Genomic DNA, 21,831 nt, shown 5'->3' with positions numbered 1-21,831 from the left:
CTTGCAAAAGCAGGTGGGAACACAAGTGAAAATGGCCTGCTTCCCAACTTCTGAATGCCTTCCTGTGCTAATGAAGTCCAAACCCTGCAATGTGCGAGAGGCGATTTCCTAAGTCTGGGAAATCTGCAGTCCTGAAGGGGTTTCTAGTTCCATATCCAAAAGCATCGGCTCCCCTATTCACTCCCAATTCTCCAGCTTTGAACACGTTATCTATGCAGTTACTGCCCTGATGAAGCCAACTCTGCTAATTTAATAATGCATCAGACAAAGCAAATGGTTTGCCAGGGAATGCACCAGTGATGGGAAAGTGCAGTTTGGAGACTACAAAGTCTGTGGGAGGATTTAATGGAAGAAATGGGTTGGTGGACACTGGGAACGGGAATACTGGAAAACAAGGATTCATCTTCTGCCCCATTTGTATCCTGCCTTTCTTTAAAGGCACAAGAGGGTATGCATTGGGGAAGCAAATTGTTTTGCATACAGAAGGTCCCAGGATCAATCCCTGGCATCTTCAGGTTAGGGTGGGAGTGCCCCCCCCCACTTTAAGCCCTGGAGAGCTGCTACAAGTCATGGTGGACAAGACTTAGCTAGATGGACCAAAGGTCTAACTCAGTATAAGGCAGCTTCATATGCTCCTGTGTCTTAAGGGAGGGACCATAGCTCAGTGCTAAACAGAGTAAATGTTTAGCATGCAGAAGCCCCAGGTTCAATCCCCAGCCAGGCCAAGAGACTCCTTTCTGGAACCCTAGCTGCTGCTAGTCAATGTAAGCAATACTGATCTGATGGGTGAATGGTCTGACTTTGTATAAAACAGCTTCTTGACCTGTCTAAGTTTCTATCCCAATGATGATTTTTTTTTCTTGACTATCAGTTCTAACTGATGGAACCAAGCACTAGCTGTTGGGAGAGTTCCAGGGAAATCCTAACAAAATATACTGGAGTGTATAAAGGCAAAAAGGTAAAGGACCCCTGGATGGTTAAGTCTAGTCAAAGGCGATTATGGGGTTGCAACGCTCATCTCGCTTTCAGGCCGAGGGTGCTGGCGTTTGTCCACAGACAGCTTTCCAGGTCATGTGGCCAGCATGACTAAACCGTTTCTGGTGCAAGGAGGACCGTAACAAGTGCCAGAGCGCACGGAAACACCACTTACCTTCCTGCCGCAGTGGTACCTATTTATCTACTTGCACTGGCGTGCTTTTGAACTGCTAGGTCAGCAGGAGCTGGGACCGAGCAACATGAGCTCACCCCGTTGTGGGGATTCAAACCGCCAACCTTCCGATCGGCAAGCCCAAACCACAGCGCCACCCGCGTCCCTAGGCACAACTCCACCATCCCATGTAATTTCAGGGACAAATATTTAAGCACATTTTGGAATCCAAGGGACCAGCCTTCCCAAGCATGATGCCTTAGACTACAGCTACCATCATCCCTGATCATTGGTCACGCTGGCTAAGGTTGATGGGAGTTGTAGTCCAAAGGCTACAACCAGGGGCGTCGCAAGGGGGGCGGGGGGGCGGTCCGCCCTTAGTTCCAGGGGAGGTGGGTTGACATTTTGGCCGGCCCCTCCCACCTCGCCCCGACGGGCGGATGGGCATGTCGCCTTTTCCCCCTTCCAGCAGCTATTTTTCGGCGGGGGGGGGGCAGCGAGGAGGGGGTGTCACGGTGGCATGACCCCCCTCCCCGCTGGCCACCACCCCCCGCCGAAAAAACCCGCTGGGAGGGGGGGAAAGGAAGCAGAATAGGGCGCATTAAAGCCCTGTTCTGCTTCTTTTTCCCCTTTCTGCCGCTTTTTTTCGCCAGGGTTGTCGGACCTGCGAGGGGGGGTGTCAAACTTGTCACCCCCTCCCCGCTGGTCACCACCCCCCGCCGAAAAAAGCCTCGGAAAGGAGGAAACCCCCCCCTTTCTGCATCCACGTGCGTCGTGACGTCATGATGACGTCACGACGCACTCGTGCCCCTCCCCCAGGGGGGTGCCTCTGCACTGCCGCCGCCCCCAGCAGCGCAGAGGCTAGCTTCGCCACTGGCTACAACAGAATTTCAAGGAGACTAGCACCATTTCCCATTGATGTGCTCATTCCTACACACTGTTAAGTTTCTCAAATGTGCATACACGCACTTAGGATGTGCAGATCTAGCATGACACCCCTTGAATGCTGCTTGGAATTGATGCACCTTCCCAAGGCAAACGCTGCACTTGGAGGACTGAGCAGTTAATAAGCAACCCAGAAGAACACCAATTACGGCAGAACCACATTTTCGAAGCAGCCGCTTTGCTACTTCTCAGTCAAGATGGCTTGATCAGGGAGGACAACTGGCCCCACAAAACAGGTAGGTTTCCTGCCTGACACCAGCAGAACTGACAGCCAGGACTAAATGCGGCAAGATGAATGACAGGGAATGCAGCAGAATGGTTAACTAATGGGAACAGCTCAGATGCTGTGGATGACACGCTCTGCTCACATTTGATAAATATCTCCTGCCCTCATTACTCCATGCATGAATAATCTGGGAGAAGCAAGCATCGCGCAGAGTGTGTGAGTCCTAAAATGAAAGGTTCCAGGGTTCAGGATTGCCCCGCACCACACTCTCGGAGGCCAGGGTCAAAGGAGTCTTCCTTATACCATGTCACACCAACTGCCTACCTAATTCAGTATTGACTGCTCTGACCAGCAGGAGCTTTTCAGGGACTTGGGTCTTTCCTTAAAGCAAAGGTTGTATCCCATGGAGCAGACTCAATGAAATGAATGAACATGACTAACTTGGGTCCATTAATTTCAGCAGGATTAAAAGGCCTTAGTTGGGTACAACCACAGGAGATGCTAGGGAATGAACCTGAGGGCTTCTCCGTGCAAATCAGGTGCTCTTCCACAGCGCCATCATTCCCTCTGAATGAAAAACAAACAAACACGCACAAAGGTATCTGATGCATATGCAGCTCTTGCGGCTTTAGCAGCAATTCAATGTGGCGACATAAGGAAAATGGGGAGTCTGTCCCATGTCATGTCAGATTATTTGTCTTGCCATAAACAGGCGGTGGTTCAGGTGGCTCTCTCAGGCAGAGAAGGGTCTTGGTCATCATCCGCTACCTTTAAACCAAATATTCTGACCTTCTATAACCTGAGACCTTCTGCATCCAAAGCATGAGGTCCACCGTTGAGATGGACTTGCAGATTTGTGAACACTGAACGCCAAAACACAAAACATTCTACACCAAGTGAAGTAAACGTTTCTACCAAGAAAAGGTGAATCCTACAGAAATCACATCAAAGTTATGCAACTCTGTGTAATTTGATAATATTTTGCAGGAGCTTGAGGAGGGAAGATATAAGAACGTAATGTACTGCTCAAAAGAAGCAAAACCAAAGTCCCAACATTATCATAACCATTTCTGGGGCTCAGAGCACCTTCCACAGGTGCAATCCATGGAAAGCTGGAACATTTCATTTTTGACCTCTGAACATGCTTTTGTCTGTCTGTCTAACTGCCTGCCTGCCTGCCTGCCTGCCTGCCTGCCTCTCTCTCTCTCTCTCTCTCTCTCTCTCTCTCTCTCCCCCCCCCTCCCTATACACAGGTATTTGATGTTTGGGTTACTGTTCAGTCAAAAGGCAGATATCGTGGTATGAAAGGTCCAAGGAAGAAGCTTTCCCATTATTTCACATTGTCATTACATATCCCCTTCCTGTTTCCACCCCCCTTCCTGTTCCCAACATCCCTACCTATCCATATGGTCCACCCCCAGAGAATTATGGAATATGATGGATTTCTGAATCTTCAAGTTGCAGTGGAGTAGCTAGAGCTGGTGAATGTGGCAAGGCCTTGCTCTCACAGTAGAACAGTAATGCAAGGGGCCGTTGACATGAGTGCCCACTCCACTGCTGCAGTGCTTGGGCAGCCCTGTGGTGTTCTGAGCAAAGCTTTTTTTTCCAAGTGGTGAGGGTTTTGTTAACGACTGTCCCAGTGGACAGTATGTTAGAACCCTTGAAAGCCCACTGCCACAATTTTTCTAGGCACTTTTGAGTGCAAAATCGCTCACCTCCATAGCAACCTGAATGTCATTGTTAAGACAGATCCAAGCAGGGGGTGCAAGTATGCCATCATGTCTGGTTTGCTGAAGACTGCAAACGTGGACAAGACACTCGCACTGGTTCGACCAACCACATGCTCTCTTGATCTTTTCCATCATGGCTTTTTCAGGTTAGCCAGGTGGGTCCACAAGTACCTTCTTTGGGGGTAAGGTAAACCAGTAAACCAGAAGGTAGTGGCAACTCAGCTTTGGGACTCTTGGGAGATCCTGATTATCTAGATCCATTCCATGTTCAGAGGCTGTTTTGGGAAATAACTGGCTTGGTCAGGACTATTTAGCATCTACCGTATGTGAAGCTGTTGTGAGTAGTCATTCAGAAATTTGGAGCAAAGTGTTATCCATATGAGGATGGCTCTTAGCTCTATTTCTTTGTTACATCTGAGTCAGGAGTAACTGTGCATGACTAGACTGGTATTTGAGTGCAGTGACGAGCTAGATAAGTACCAATAAACTGAAAAGGAATCCTGATAAGACAGAGGTTTTATGTGCAAGCAACTCACAGGTCTGGGAATAGGAGAATTTACTAGTTGCAGTCCCTTTTAAGGAACAGACACATCCTCTGTTACCAGCATCGGATGGGATGTCAGCTATGACCATTCCTAGACAGCTTGGCTACTGTGATCCACACATTGGTGACTTCCAAGAATGGATTGCTGTCATCTGCTTTATTGTAGGGCTGCCGTTCCGATTGGTTTGGATGCTGCAGCTTGTGCAGAATGGGGCGGCTAGGTGCCAAGTGGGACTTCCTGCTGTGCCCATAACACAACTAGGCTGAAAGAGCTGTCCTAGATCCCAGTTTACTAAGCCAAGTTTACAGTTTTAGACTTGGCTTACCAGGCTTCAAACTGCTTTGTCCCTTACAGTGTTGCAGTGATCTACAGAGCAATCCCTGTTCAATGTACCACGGTATGCAGATGTGTATCGCCCAAAGGTGCAGACAAGGGCTTCATTTGTGGTGGTATAGAATGAACTCCCCTTTCAGATCAGATTAGTACCAGCTCCGGGGCTGTTCCTGCCAGTAGTTAAAAGATATAAATCTGGGTGTTTCCATTAATACCAGCTCCTGATGTTCCTGGTTACTATAAATGATACTGATGTCTTAATACTGTTTTTGCTCCATCTTATATTGCTTTGGTATTTCTGTTAATTTCTCTTGCTTCCCAAAAACCTACTCTTTGGATTAGATGGGACCCCTACAGAAGTCTTTCCTGGGACAGAGTGAAAAACTCATCACCCAATGCTCCAGATAAGTGAACTCTGCTTTTCTTTAAAGCCACTGAGGAGTTATTGGTTCCCCCCCCCTTTGTTCAACTATCTTAAGGAAGGTCATTCAGAATTTCCCACTGTGGTGGTTGCAAACCATTTACCAAGACATGGTGCAGAATGGAAGAGAACCACATCAATTCATGCATGTGTATTTTTGGGTGCAGTGCAGTTTGTGTTTATCCTTCTGCACTATCTCATACAGTTGCCCATTTACACTGGGCCCTGGTATATGGAGCTTTTTTAACAGAACAGCAACTTCTGAGCAGTTGAAATGTTCATAAACATTCCCTAACGCCGCATCACAAAGCCAATGGCCAGGAAGGGCAGGTTTCCAGTGCTTTTTCAGCCAATAGCTCCAGCTTGTGTTTACCTCTGGGTGTCCACTTCCCTTTATATGATGAGTGGTGGAGGAAGAAATGCACAAAACCACTTTTTGGCAAATTCTGGGTTTCGGTTTACTACCCCACCAATTAACAAAACTGGCTCTTACTTCGCAGATAGATGTATAGATAGCTATGTTAGACACAGCATGCACACATTGGGCATGGGAGGTGGAGAACAACCAGGAAGGTGCTAAAAATGTGAAGACAGATCGCTGCCACACTCCCCACCACTGCCCCGCCTGCTCCCTCCCCACAGGACTCAGCTCCAAGTCACACCTCTCTTTACTTCCTGTAAAGAAGTATCATAACACCACATGGCTAAGAGGCATGAAAATACAGTGCCATGAATTATTTAAAGCCATTTGACTGCTGCTCTTAATGTTGCAGCAGCAAAGGGTCACTGCTGCGGGATTTGGGCCAAGGGTGAAACAGCAAGAGTTTCCACTTATACACAACACTCACACACCCCACACCCCAGTGCCTTAAGCCATACAAGTTCATTTTAAATTACACACACTTCCCAAGGTGTCTACCAAGAAGGCAACACCTTTCCTCTCCTGCAAGTTCCTGCTGTTGGCAAAATCAATTAAGGCAAATGCAAACTATCCAAAGTGGGTGGGTGGGTGGGTGGGTGTTAAACACAATTTAGATGCATTTCTGGTCTAACACTGTGCCCTGGAAGGTTTGGGGGCATCTCTGTTGTCAAAAGCAAAAACCTTCGAAAAGAAGCTGTATCTGTTTTGTGGGAGGGGGGGTTAAGGGGAACCAAATCACACACATATTCTTTGCAAAAAACAGACTTGTGGCTCAAGGGCCGGGAGGGAACATTGTTTCCTTCTTTGCTGTCTTCTCATCAGCTGTCGGGTTAGGAAAGGTCTGTGTTTTGTTCTTGTTTCCTATCCCCCACCACCCAAAATTGCTTCTTGTCAAAGAAAGAAAGAAAGAAAAAGCACCAGGTTGCCGGTGAAACTTTGACTCTGCCTTTCTGCTGCTCATCAGAGGGCAAGAGATTGCTTCTGCTTCTCCGTGGAGAGTATGCACTTGTTTGGGGGAAGCAATTGAGTTAGAAATGTCAGGTAGAAAGCCAAGTTTCCGCAGCTGGGAAACAGCCGCCTCTGTTCCAATAAGGTGTCTGAGATACCTTAAATAATAGATACCTGTCTCCTTGGAATGCTGGCTAGGGCTAAGGTTTCCCTGCAAGGTGAAACTTGGATCTCAACACAAACCCTGGAAAAAATGTGATTTAAAAAAAAAGTGGGGGTGGGAGATAAACAAACATTCCTCCCTTACCTTGATCTGGGCTGAGGCATCTAATGGTGTTCAGATCATCCATATTCCAGCAGGGGTGTCAAGGAGGTGGAAGAGAGGAAGTAACAGAGCCCCGAAGCAAGACGCATCATTGAGCCTCCGAGAGCATTTTTTTTGGGGGGGGGAAATACGGGCGACTGTCAAGCATGCAAAGATATGCACCTCAGTGCAAAAGCAGAAAGTTCTCTTAAGACGCTGCCTCCCCTCCCCGGGTTCATGCTGGTCCACGTACAGTATGACAGGTAGGCAGAGAAAGAGAAAGAATGAGGGAGAGAGGGAGAGAACGAACACACAGCAACCAGCACAGAAGCTTCAATGAATTTTGCCAGCTTCTTTTGTGATCAGCCACCTGGGATAATTTGTTATTAACTCTTCAGTGCCTGCTCTCCCCGAAAGATCTCAGGTTGATTTATTTGCAGAGGAGCAGAGGGAGGGATCAAAAGAAGTGACAACCGGTGCCTAGCCAAGTGATGCATGTGCCCCCCCTCCTTTCCCCCACCCCAAGGGACACATTCCCTCGGCTAGAAACATTTGTTACCAGTTTTTGCTTCGCCACACATGGCGCGCCAGCTCAAAAACAACTCTGCTGTGTTCTTTCACACCTATCTATATTTTCTCCCCAACAGCTACTGCGGTGGGGGAAGAAAGGCAATACTGGATTTGGAACCAGGAGGTGTGATCTTCAGCCATGAATTTGCTGGGTGGCTTCTCTCAGCCTCAGCTTTCTGACCTGTAAAATGGGAGGAATTGTGACCTGCAAGGTCAGTGGTTGGGACAAGCACCTGTGGGGTCAAACATTAGAAGCATCAAGGGGGCTGCTGGTTGGACGGGGGCCTGCAGACAGTTCACAGCTGGACAGCAAAATGCTAGAGAACAGAATCCTCCTCTTGATTCTCCAGGGAACCAGGTGACCTGAGACAGCCAATCCTGTGGCACTGGCTGCTATATCTCCTAGCTCTACTGTGACCCTCAGTCCGGATAAAACTCACTGCATAATTTACCCCCCCCCCAAAAAAGGTGACCTAGCACTGTTGTTGCATAGCTTCAATGGGAGGCTGAAGATGCACCCCTTTATTCTTGGCCTCTGGTGTTAGAGATCAATACATTTCAGGGGCCACTCTCTTTTACACTGATTTTAAGATGGTATTTCATTGTGACCTTGTGGAGAACCTAAGAAATAGCTAAATAATAGCAGATTTAAAAGGTCACAAGGCAACCATTCCATGCTTCCAGGTATTCAACGTTAGTCCTACCCAGAGAACAACCATTTAAATAAATGGGCATGGCAAACTTAGGCCCATTAGTGTCAATGGGTCTATTCCACATGCAACTTCATTGGACACCACCCAGACTCTCTAATTTGTCCCTTCTCTTCTGCACCTGCCAAGGATACAATCTCAACTACGCTTGCCCCCGGGGCTCTTGACGGGGTGGGCCATGAGCCACTCAAGGGCTGCAAGTAGCCTTTGGTCTGATTTTATGCAAGTCGCGAGGAGGGAAAAACAGAGAGTCTCACACCCCACATTACCCTAAGGGAATGCAAGCTATGGCAGAAAAAAAGTCTGCCTCCCCTCAAATTTCTCAGTCCATAAATCCTGCCCTCCTGCCTCAGCTTTTCAAAAGCAAGCCATCAGTAGACAAATGCAAGCTGTTCTTTTCAGACTATTGACTCAATAGCATGGTTTTCGAAGAGTGGGGTGGAAATATCTATCTGGCAAGCCGGCTTGGTGTTGTTGTTGTTTTTCCCATATGCGAGCTTGCCAGGATGTAGTAACTGGAAGAAGAATGGGAAAGGGGCCAGAAAATGTTATAAATGGTTGTTGGCACTGGCAAAAGCATCTGCTGGCTCCCTTCAAAGATGCTTTCCCAACATGGAGACATGGAATAAACTAAACCTTTCATTGTGGGGAAGAATATCGGTGGCTAAGATGAGTATCCTCCCAAAAATGCTATTTCTATTTCAAGCAATACCAATATTGGGGGGCATGAAAGTCTTTAAAGAATGGAAAAAGGATCTAGCCAAATTTATATGGAACGGGAAAAGACCTAGGATCAAGTTTGAATTACTGACTGACAGGAAAGAAAGGGGAGGGTTTGCCATGCCAAACTTGGAGTTATACCATGCAGCCGCAGCACTAAATTGGATAAGAGATTGGATAACTTTAAAAGATTATGAATTATTAGATCTAGAAGGTGTGGAAAACAGATATGGTTGGCACTCCTACCTACTATATGATAAGGTAAAAGTCCACAAGGGTTTTTTGAACCATTTAATTAGGAAATCACTGTATTTAACATGGATAAAATATAAGGGAATCCTAGAACCCAAAATCCCCCTGTGGACATCACCAATAGACGTGATAACAATTAAAAAGATAAATATGGAGGGAGGAAGGGCCACCTATCGAATGTTATTGGAAGAAAAAGAGAACGATCTGCATTTGAAAAAATATGAAGAAATTAAAGAACAATTAAATGATTGGCTACAGTATTTCCAAATTTATCAAAGATTTATAATAGACAAAAAAAGTGGTTTGGCAAAAGAAAAATCAAGATTCGAGAAAGAGGTAATCCAAAGCAAGGGGAAGTATATTTCAAATATTTACAACATACTGTTAGAATGGGATCTAAAAGAGGAAGAGGTAAAATCTGTTATGGTGAAGTGGGCCCAGGATTTCGGGTATAATATATTAATGGAGCAGTGGGAAAGGTTGTGGCGGGTAGATATAAAATTTACCGCCTGCTACAACTTAAGGGAGCACATATTGAAAATGATATATAGGTGGCACCTCACCCCGGAAAAAATAGTAAGGATGTACAGGAATGGATCCCCATTGTGTTGGAGGTGTGGAAATGAAATTGGGTCTTATAAGCATATGTGGTGGACGTGTCCAGAAGTAAACAACTACTGGAACCAGATCTATGAAGAATTGAAAAAGCTGATAAAAACCAACTTTAAAAAAAGACCAGAAACATTCCTATTGAGTATTCTACCAGATGAAATTAAAAAAGAGAAAAGAGTTCTATGTATGTATGGTACCACAGCAGCGAGAATGCTAGTGGCTAGAAACTGGAAAAGCAAGGTTATACCATCTATAGCCGATTGGCAAAACTTAATGATAGAATACTTACAGTTAGCCAAAACAACGGGCAAAATAAGAGGACAGATGATTCAGGAGGTTTGGAAGGAATGGAGGGTATTTAAAGAATATCTAACAGAGAGTGGTTTAACTGAAATCCTAAAAGCAGATCTAGATTGAACCTTAAAAATCAAGTGGAGAGTATGAAAAGACAGTAAGAATAGGAACAAGAATTACAACTGTATGTTTTGTTGATGAAGTTAATTAAGAAATACAAAAAGGATAATTGGAAGTTTTGAGACCGAGTGTTATGAAGTGTTGTAAGAATAATTGTGGATATCTGTAAGATGACTGAAAGTATGAATGTAATGTATGTATGTATGTATGTAATGTATGTAATGTATGTTTATTTTTTAGCTGTGATGATTTTAAACAATAAAGAGATTGAGTGTCAAAGATGCTTTCCCAAAGGCACAGGTGGAAGTCTTATTTTTGTACAGGTTTGCATGGATTCAGAGGGCTGCATTTAATGGCAGTCCTACTCAGAGCAGGGATGGGCAAACAAACTGGTTGAGTTGCCTAGTTTCTCTCATTCTCCCAATCTTAAATTCTACACATTTCCACAATTTGCAAAAGGAGTATGATTGGTTTGCAAAAGGTGAAAAATGGGTAGGTTTGCAGCCATCCCTGTCTCAGAATAGACTCAACTGAAATTAATGGACCTAAGTTAGCCAATGATTTCAACAGTTCTGTCCAAAGTAGGACTAACATTGGATAATCCCCAGTACCTTATTTGCTTTCTAGGTCCTGAATTGCAGTAAGAACATGAAGAAGGACCTGCTGGATCAAACCAAAAGCCCATTTAGTCCAGCATGTGACAAACCAGAGACCTGTGGGAAACCCACAAGCAGGAATCGAGCACAAGAGCACTCTCCCCTCCTGCGGTTTCCAGCGGGTGGTATCCAAGAGCATTACTGCCTCGGACTGTTAGTCATTGTGGCTAATAGCCATTTGTAGCCTTATCCTCCATGAAGTTCTCTGATCCTCTTTTAAGGCGTTCCAAGTTGGTGGATGGCTTCCAAGCCCAGCCTTGGGGCTTCTCTGTGCTAAAATTTGAGGGGAGGGCAGGCTCCAAATATGAAGAGTGTACTTAGCACTGTTCCCTGTCTATTACATATTTATTAAGATTATGTGCATAACATCATCTGTGTATGCAAGCTTTACAAAGAAGAGGTATGACAGATTGTTGCCCAAAGGGGCTGGCAGTCAAAGATAGATGGGAGGGGAGGAGGGACAACAGAAGCAGGGGGCAATGAAAAGCAGGGGGGGTGCAGGGAAAGACTTTGTATTATTTATTTAGGTATTTAAATCTTGTGTTTCAAGACAACAACAACAACAACAACAACAACAACAACAACAACAACAACAACAAACCTTTCACAAAGTGTCCTACAATAACATAACAAAGCTAGTTTAATACAATTTTCAAATAATAATTAAAAAAAAAGCAGGCGGAACAATTCCCAGTCCTGTGACTAAAAATTCTAGTGCACAAACAAACATGTTAGATATTATTCAGGAGGCTTTTGTTTTGAGGTGGCAGGTGGGGATTGGACGCAAATATGCTAAATGTACTGTCTCTTAGATTGTGTCTAAAGGCGAGGTCTGGTCCTGGCAAATTGGAAATATGGTCTCAGTTGCTACACTACAGCTGTTGCCTTTCATAGTCGTCGCTGCCTCCTTGTGCGAACCAGGAGCAATCCATTGCAAACTTTGTAAGCTTTGTAAGCTTGTGCTATACATTTAAAGCAGTGCTGTACGGCTTTAAACAATTGCGGCTTCCCCCCAAAAAAGTCTGGGAAGCGGAGTTAGTTAAGGGTGCTTGGAATGGTTAGGAGACGCCCCCCCCCCCCCCCGTTCACAATTCCCACAGCTCCCGAGGAAGTGGAATTTATTGCTAAACCCAAATGCCAAATTTCTCTCCCACCCCCACCATCTTCGACACCATGTTCAGTTCATCCCCACTACCCCACCCCACAAATGGTAGGGGAGGGGGAAATGGCCAAGGTGCTTTTTTTCAGGGGGTACATGCAAGGGTATACACCGGTGCTGTCAAGGTAATGACTGCTACATGCAAGGAAAGCCTTGTAATTAGATCAAACAAAAGCATTGCATAATGGACACACCATCCTTCCCTCTGGGAAATTCTAGTATGAAAAGGGTCTTCCAGCTTTTTCACAAGCTATGTGAACAAGTATGTATAAAGATGTAGTGAAGACACCCAAGTAAATTCTATTCAGAGAAGACCCACTGGAATTAATGGGCCCGGATTAGTCACTCGTTCATGCCCACTAATTTCCAACTGGTCTGCTCTACATGAGACTACCACTTGATACAGTCCAATATTTTTCAAGTTAAAAAAACAAAAAGTGGAGAACCTGACATTTGTGATGCGGGTGGTGGAGGGGAGATAACGTTTTCAGAAATGGAAATGTAGGGTTTTATCCAAGTAGACCTGTTGAAATCAATGAACTTAAGTCAACCAGTCCCATTGATATTTAAGGTTTGGCTCTGAGTATGACTTTAGTTGGACACAACCCTTATTGAGTACCAAAAAAAGCAGTTTACGTTAATACAGCTCACATGCCAGGAGCAGTGAACATGGCTGTGGTATATCCACTATCAGAACCTGTTACAAAAAGAAGCAGAATAAGTGGTTTTAACATTTTTTTGTGTGTGTGGATCATTTCAGCTTTTCCACTGGGGACAGCAGTACATTCACATAAGCAGAACCTGACTATTTCAGAGACGTGTATGGATATTTAAAGAAGTGGCAAATTCATGCAGAATGGTTGGATATCATTAAGGAATATTAACATAAATCTCTGTAGAGAAACTGTAGAAGTTAATTGTTTTAAACCAGAGTTTGGGGGGGGGTGCAAATAAGGAAAAGATTGTCTAGGTATATAAAAGAACTGAGTCACCCAATAGAATATTTTAAAGATAATAGAATTGCACACAGATTGTGGGGCATCCAATGGAAATTTTATCATCAAGTATATAATCTTCAAGGGGGGAAACCATGGTTACCAGAGGTGAGGTGAGCTTGCATAAGACTGAAGGGCCAAAGAATTGTGTGGCAAACCAGAATAATGCAAAAAAGAAATAACCAAACATTTGGTTCAGGCCTGTCCAGCAGCAAAAGAAATTTGGGCATATGTGGCATGAGCTTTGGTCTGAAAAATCTGATGCCCAAAGGACTGGGGGACTCCCGTTTCCAGTAGGACACCAGAAGCTAGACTAAAAAGGACCCCATGGCAGCAAACACATCAATATCATTAAATTATAACAGCTAATGATTTCAGGGTTGCCATGGACAGCATCTTTTAGCCATCAAATGCCTGGGTTAAACGGGAATTTTTTTTTTTTAAATTCCTCCTGAAATTAGGGAGACTGGCACACCTTACCAAAGAGGGCATTCCACATTAGGGGAGCCACAACTGAGAAGGTCAATGCCAACTGTGCAGCCCCAGTGGGGGCACCACCAACAAGGCCTCCCCTGCCAATCATTGGGTCTGAGATGGTTGAAAGTGGGGAAGGTACTCTTTTAGCTACTTGGGTCCCAAGCCATTTAGGTATACTAGTACTACTACCTTGAATTCGGAGACCCCCGTTACTTTCACAGAGCTACAGTTCTCAAAATGATTTAACCACCAATCTGTCTTCCCAAGGAACTCTAGGAATTTTAGCTCTGGGGAATGTGGGTCTCCTAACAACTCTCAGAACCCTAAGCAAACTACTGTTCCCATAATTCTTTGGAAGAAACCATGACTGTTTAAAGTGGTATGGTATTGCTTTAAATGTATAGTGTGATGTGTCTTAAGAGTAGTGACACTGCAACACATTTTCTCTGTGTTACCAATAATGTTAGTATGAACAGTTTTAAATAAAATGAAAATCTAATCATCCTTTAGAAACTTGTGTGTGTGTGTGTGTGTGTGTGTGTGAGAGAGAGAGAGAGAGAGAGAGAGAGAGAGAGAGAGAGAGAGAGAGAGAGAGAGAGCACATATACACTCAGCTTGCTTCTTAAATGGGACCCAGCCAGTTGAGTAGAGTAGAACAGACAGGTGAAAATGCAAACCAATGCAATGGTCCACTCTTGTCCTTTTTCTCGGGATGCTAAATTCTACAGCCAGTACCAATTCCTGTATTTGTATGGTGTAACTTTGAAATCCCACACTGCTCAGAGCAGACCCGTTAGATACAACCTGCACAGACCACAACCATGGGTATATCTACACCATAAACAAATGCTGCCTTTATACCAACCAATGAGACTGCTTTGGCTTCCTCTGAAGAATTCTGGTTTGGTGAGGATTCTAAAAATGCCCGCCTTCTCAAGGGTTCTAATTCCCTGGGAAGAGGAAATGACTTCTAAACCTGTTTAAAGCATAGATATGCTCATACGGGTCCCTCTTTTGCAGGGGCAGAGCAAGGTGGGGGTGTTGGAGGTGGTGTGCCCCAGGTGCCACCCTGGAAGGGGGTGACACTTGGTGGGTGTCCCCCCCATGACCCCCAAGCTGAGCCCCGCCGCCCGGTAAAGCCTGGCTCATCGGCTCGTAAGGTTGCCGCGCACGAGCAGCAGCACGGACGGACTGCACATGTGCGGCATCATGATTTAGAACCTGCAGGAGAACATCAGGGCTTAAATGTTTCTCATGGAAAGCAGAGCTACTATTATGGCTGCTTACTCTTGTCCTATCAACCACAGTCCCCCCGTGGCATCATTAACGCAATCTCCACAGCAACCCGTCACTGGGAGGAATGCTCATTCCCCAGATCCCTTTGGGGCTTTTGTGCAGCCATACACTTACAGTGCCTTTGCTTGGTTGCCTACTGTGCCTTTGGCGAGCCTTTTCTGCAGCGTTCTCTTGAGGGTAGGGATTTGCCAGTGGCCCAATGCACCTTGCCTGCTATGCCAGGCTCTGCAACACAAACCATGAATAATGGTTGTGAAAAGACTGGAGGAGGGGCAGAACAAGAACACGGATCCAGCACTCTTGTTGGTGCAAAAGCGCTCAATGGTGCTGCCTCATCCAGGTAAACAACAAGTGATGCCATTGTTATGAGGGTGGCTTTGCTACGCTACGTGTGCTGCTACCTCAAGACACCCAGAAAGTTTGGGTTTACCACTTTTGCATTTTCTAATCCAGCTTCCATTCCAATACAGATAACTACCTAAAGGGGTGTCTCCAACCCCATCGTTCAGCCCAGACATTGAGGTCCAGCTCCGAGGGCCTTCTGGTGGTTCCCTCACTGCAAGAAGTGAGGTTATAGGGAACCAGGCAGAGGGCCTTCTTGGTAGTGGTGCCCACGCTGTGGAATGCCCCCCCATCAGATGTCAAGGAAATAAATAACCATTTGGCTTTTAGAAGATATCTGTTTAGGGAAGTTTTTAATGTTTGATATTTTACCGTGTTTTTAATATTCTGTTGGGAGCTGCCCAGAGTGGCTGGGGAAACCCAGCCAGATGGACGGGGTATAAATAAATTATTATTATTATTATTATTATTATTATTATTATTATTATTATTACTGTGAATTAAATTTTGGCCTTCCTTCCTTCCTTCCTTCCTTACCTTCTCTCTTCCTTCCTTGGCCAAGACATATTAATTGGCCTAAAAGCAAAAACAAGTCATTAACTTACCTTCTTCATTTATGCTTACAAAAGTAACCTGGGGTCGTCGTTCCCCACCACCCCCCACCTAGCCCAATTGCTTTTGCAATGTAGGAAATGCATGTGAAATTAAATCGAGGATGTACAAGAAGCCAAAACAACCACCTTGGGAGACAGCTAAGCAAAAAGAGATTGAAAAAGCAATCAGAAACAAGGCAACCTGACACGAATAAATGATCTACGCCACAATAAAGAAACTGCTGGGGCAAGACCCCCAAAGATCCTTCAGACGCCTACTAAGTGATTGTCCCGCCGAAAAATAATTAGATCATTTTCCTCGTCCTTATTTTAACGCATCTTAATGGCACTGCATGCACATCATGCAAACCACGGCTGAGCTTCCAGTAATATGTGATGTCTACAGAATATATCATGCCGACCTTGATTGCGTCCATAGATTCCTCTCCCAAATGGATCCAAAGGAGCTTATCCCACAGCCTGTAACATCTGATGCTGGAAAACACCGCGCATTTCCAACCACTCAGAAAAGAATTCATTTAAACACTAGCTTTTGTCCAACTAAGTCCTACTCAGAGAGTAGGCCTACTGAAATTTATGGGTGTAAATTAGCAAGTTAATACTCTATTAACTTCAATGGGTCTACTTTTGAGTAGAAGTAGCCAATCCTCTTGTACTAGTCTCCCAGAAAATGCAAACTGCTTTCAGTGGCTAATGGTTGCAGTGATACTCTTTGAAGAATAAGGCAAGAGTTCTTTCTTGGGCTCATTGCCTGCAAATAAATGCTGATCGCCCTCCCATTGGCTCCTAGGCTTTGTCAAACCCTAGAGAGAGGCACAATCTCTTTGCACGCCATAATAACACGTTATGAAGTCAGAAGGCGTTTTACCAAGTGACACATGCACTTCACATGGGAAGGTACATTTGGTTTTCTGCAGGGTGGCCCGTGGCTTCTGATTTCCCTTAAAATAAGGGAGAACTTGACAGCTATGGAAGACTTCTGCTTCACAAAGGATAGCCCAGGTCTGTCTGGTCTAAACCTGGTTTAAATAAAAAGAACCTCAAGAAGGGACAGCAGGAAGGGCTTTGAAGTTGCCCATTCATAGTTAGCATCTGGGCAGCAGAATGAGCAGACAAGCAAGAGCGCAGGTCACTTGCTAGCAGCCATCCCTTCTCTAATGAGGCACATTGTATTTCTCTTTCAAATTATAGTAATTTCTAAAGTTGCGCTTTAGCGTATGCAAATCTATGTCATCTTTTGTTCTCCCCTGCCTCTCCTCTCACACACACACCTCAATTTATTTCCTCCTTTTGGCAATGCTTAAGTGACCTAGTTTTCCGCAAGGACGGGAAATATGAATCGGGGGCAATCTGCATTGTGAACTCTGGACATTCCTCATATTACAAAACACAACGTGATGTGCCAGGCTCAGTGCCTGAGGCTGCCTTCCTATACCTGCTTACCTGGGAGTAAGCCCCACCTGGATCACAGTTAGGGCTTTCTGGTAAGAGAGCCCTAGCATTTCCCTCCCAATAGCTGGCCTTTCATTGCTTATTTTCTAAAGGTAACGGTGGGGAGGGACAGACGGATAGACTCCAGAGATGTTCAGCCCTTAGATGAGTCTAAGCCCTTTCAGCTCCTCGAATCGTATTCTGCTCCTGGGTTTGTTTTGGTTTTTTTTCTCTCACCCCAAATGCAAAGCACAGTAAATAAATAAATAAAGCAGCATCTGCAGAGCTGGACTAAATAATTTCTCATTTGCTGGCTTGCCAAGCAGATGTGGAACTGAAATAACAGAAGGGAAAGAGATGGAGAGCAAGAGAGAGAGAGATTATACCTTTTGCGCCAGTCCTTGTGATTATGGCATGTCATCTGCGGATCGCATGCCACATTATATTATTAATTCATTTTTAAAAAATTATCATCCTGTAAATGATCCAGGGTATTTTTAAAAAACAAAACAGAAGCACAGCTCTGTCTTTGGACACTGAAATGCCATCAATTAATCATCATTTGGCTTGCCTGATGACTGAGCAGTTTACAAAATGGATGGGGAAATAAACCATGTCAGCTGGAATGATAACCCACCAGGCCCTTGAGGATTTTTAATTTCCAGTGCCCCGTCATTCAATTTTGTGGTGCTCCCGAGACCATGATAAATGACCTGGAGAGTCTTCAAGAGGAAGGAGAGACCCTGCTGCTGAAGAGACCTGCAGATGCTGGGCTCAGGAACCCAAGACATCTACGTACATCAGTGGCTCTTCTGTATCCATTTGAACTGCTTTCCCAGTTCAGAGCAAAGATCCACCAAGTCCACCACTCTTCCTTTCTCTCCCCACCCCGCAGCAAGAGGCCTCCAGGATGTTCAAATTGGATTGGGGGACTGCATGTTGAGATTCCAAGGGGGTTGGTCCCTTCCAACTCTATGATTCTATGAGTCTATGTTCATGGGGTCCGAATTGGCAGCGACTGACCAGAAATGAGACTTAGGGCTTGTAGTGGGTAGCTCAATGATGATGTTGACCCAGTTTATAGCAGCTGTGGCAAAATCCATGCTGGGCGGAGCGGGGGGGGTCTATTAGAAAGGAACTGAAAAGCAACTGCTGCTATCACAACGCTGTTCAATAAATCTATTATATTACCACATTCAGAATAGTGTTTACAGTCCTGGTCATCTCACCTTTAAATAGAGTTGAGAAAAGGACAACCAAACTGATGAAGGCAATGGAGAAACTCTCTTATGAGGAAAGCTTGCAGCATTTGGGGACTTTTATCTTAGAGAAAATGTATGGGGAAACGTGATAGATGTGTGTGAAATTATGTATGGCAGGGAGAAGGTGGGGGGGTTTCTCCCTCCCTCATAACTTTTGGACATCCAATAAAGTTGATATGTTGGAAGATTCAGGACAGGAAAAAAGCAAGTACTCATTCACACAAATGCATAGTTGGAATTCGCTCCTCCAAGAGACAGCGGTGGCTTTTAGAAAGGATTAGACATGTTTATGGGTGTTTATGTTTATTTGGCCAGACTGCGGGAGGCAGTGAAGGATAGGCGTGCCTGGCGTGCTCTGGTCCATGGGGTCACGAAGAGTCGGACACGACTGAACGACTGAACAACAACAATGGGTGCTAAGGCTATCAAGGGTTACGAACCATGATGGCCATCCTCCACATCCCATGTTGGAAGCAGTATGCTTGTGAACATCAGGTCCTTCTTGCAGGCTTCCAATGGGTTATATTGTTGGTCACTGTGAGAACAGGACGCTGGATTAGATGGGTCTTTGGCTTGATCCAGCAGGATTATTCTCAAATTCTTACACACCATGAAGCTATCTAATCTCTCTATTTAAAGGCAATCTCAGCCAGTGACCATTGCCACCAGGCTGTCTGTTTTCCACTGCCAACCCATTCTTACCATTAAGGTGGGAGATGGAGAGGTTGCTTGTTTAATTACTTTCCCAAAGTGTGTGTATAGTAGAGGTGGGGTGCACCTAAAGAGCAAGGAGAGAGCACATCAGGTATTAAATGGATGTGCTAGATTTCAACACACAGTTTGGTTTCTTAAGAACATAGTGAAGCTGCCTTATGTGGTCTCGTGCAATGGCTAGGAGCCCTCTTCCCTAGCCTTAGTCAATCCATCCTAGAGTTTGTTTTGGTTGACACAGCAGTTGGAAAGCCATTCATTCTCCACCTCCCCCCCTGCAAAAAAATGAGACACTTCCGCCTATTCCAATTAGTACCTTTCCATTTCCATTTAAAACTACGGACAGCTTTGGTGTATGACAGAGGATGTGAGTAGCGCTGTGGTCTAAACCACCGAGCCTCTTGGGCTTGCTGATCAGAAGGTCGGCGGTTCGAATCCCCACAATGGAGTGAGCTCCCGTTGCTCTGTCCCAGCTCCTGCCAACCTAGCAGTTCGAAAGCACGCCAGTGCAAGTAGATAAATAGGTACTGCTGCAGCAGGAAGGAAAACAGCTTTCCTGTGCACTCTGGCTTCCGTCACAGTGTTCCGTTGCGCCAGAAGCAGTTTAGTCATGCTGGCCACGTGACCTCCGGAAAGCTGTCTGTAGACAAACACCGGCTCCCTCAGCCTGAAAGCGAGATGAGCGCCGTAAACCCATAGTCGCCTTTGACTGGACTTAACCATCCAGGGGTCCTTTATCTTTTACCTATGACAGAGGGGGGCCTGGCATGGTTTTTTATGTCTTATTTTTTTACAGCACTCTGTGTGTGTGTGTGTGTGTGTGTGTGTGAGAGAGAGAGAGAGAGAGAGAGAGAGAGAGAGAGAGAGAGAGATCTGTTCATTATAGCCAGAAGCGAATATTTGTCTTTTTTGTAAGAAGTGACCTGAAGAATATGGAGAATGCAAATCTGGAGCCCTTACTGCCAAGCAACAGATGGCTATTAGAGGACCATAATAATATGATGAACTTTCTCTCTATGCCTCCCTTGGATCCAGTTCACCTGCCTCACCTGCTTTCACAAGGCAGTTCTCCTCCCCCCTGCAAAACAGATATATAGATCTGTCGCATTTTAGTTCTGCAGTGTGCGTTTCATGGTTTGTCCTGTCTCCCCTGGTGTTTTCTCCATTATTCTCCTGCCTGCCGCACGGTTGATATTAAATGTATATTATTATCATTTTCACCAGGAGAGGGTTTCTCACATTTTAACTGTTATTTACAGGGAGGCATTCAAGCTTCTATGTTATCCATTGTCATCTTAAGTGAAACACAATATAAAAAGAAGGGTAGTATTTACCTGCCTAGTGGAAACTATAGCTCAGCAGGTGGGGGAATCCAAACAAACCCTGAATATATACATTATTATTTTCCACTTACTCCAGATGGACAGAATATTCTAAACTTTGCAATTCCAGGACTGTCTCCTGGTGAGAATTTCATTATTGCCGGAATTAATTTTTTTTTGCAAAAGAAACCTGACCCAGGGTCTCTTCTTCAAATGAACTCAGGGGTGGCAAAACAGGTCTGTCAGTGGGAGGAGCACCTGCTTTTCCATATCCAATGTCTGCAGGTAGGACTGGGGTTGTATCCTGCGTGAAACTCCGGAGAGCTGCTCCCAGTCTGTGTAGACAACACTGAGCTAGATGGACCACTGGTCTATACTAAAGCAGATTTCTGGGTTCCTATTACTCTTCCCTCCTATTTTGCAAGAAACATGCTATGGTGTGGATATGGTCACTGGCACCCACTCCACAGTTTGTGTTGTTTCACAGACACAATATGAATCTTGTGAGCATTGTGTGTGCACACCTAGATAGATAGATAGATAGATAGATAGATAGATGACAGACAGATAGATGGGTGGATGCACACAGAGATAGTATTTTGGGTATTTATTTCAACAATTTATATGCTGCTTAATTACTATTACCTCTAAACAGTGTACAGCAGCTTTCAGTTGGCTGTTGGAAGGGAAACCAGGATAAAATTTACTTACTTACTTACTTACTCAATTTATTTATTTAGAGTTTTAATTGAAAGAGGGGAAAAAATAAAACCAACAGCAACACCACGAAGTAAACAAAATCACAGGCCAAAGAAAGGGCTCAGTAGCTGTCATTGAATGACAGCTGAGCTAACATAATATTCTCCCTTGTTATGGATCTAATGCAGAAGGTAATCACCATTATCATATTTGTCAAACATCGAGGATTGGAGGCACCGTCAACAACATTAATTGATAATAACTCCCCAGACACGTGCATTTTAATTTCTCCAAACTGTTGAATATTGGGCTGTCAGTCTAAAAAGAGTGTTTTAATTGCCCCCTTGGTTTCTGCCAGCTTTTCGTTTTTCCAATCCCAAATTCAGCTCACCCCTATTTTCGTATCAGTTTTTAATAAGAAAATAAATAGAGATGGCATAAAAAAACACTAATGTGCATTTCCCCCAATGTATAGATTAGAGTTCCACGCAAAGCTCCACCACCCCATCAGTAAGATTTGGGAATTTTTTGGGAGTCCAGTTTTGCTAAGTGCAAAATGTCAATTCTGC

At 44.8% G+C, this 21,831-nt stretch overlaps 1 protein-coding gene across 3 annotated transcripts in view; it reads right to left on the bottom strand.

Annotated features, from left to right (window-relative positions):
- PLCH2 (phospholipase C eta 2) overlaps nucleotides 1-21,831 on the bottom strand; it is a 278,707-nt gene that overhangs the window by 132,701 nt on the left and 124,175 nt on the right. Inside the window, exon 1 of one of the 3 annotated variants that reach the window (XM_033156393.1) lies at nucleotides 7,024-7,151. The exons of the other annotated variants lie outside the window; for them this stretch is intronic. Coding sequence (XP_033012284.1) covers nucleotides 7,024-7,066 — 43 coding nt within the window. The 5' untranslated portion in view covers nucleotides 7,067-7,151. Of the gene's footprint in view, nucleotides 1-7,023; nucleotides 7,152-21,831 lie in introns of those variants that run through there. 3 annotated transcript variants of the gene reach the window in all.

This window comes from Lacerta agilis, chromosome 8, assembly GCF_009819535.1.
Source record: "Lacerta agilis isolate rLacAgi1 chromosome 8, rLacAgi1.pri, whole genome shotgun sequence".
Lineage (NCBI taxonomy): Eukaryota > Metazoa > Chordata > Lepidosauria > Squamata > Lacertidae > Lacerta > Lacerta agilis.
Note: the sequence above shows the minus strand (reverse complement) of the source record. Positions and strands in the feature narration are given on the sequence as shown.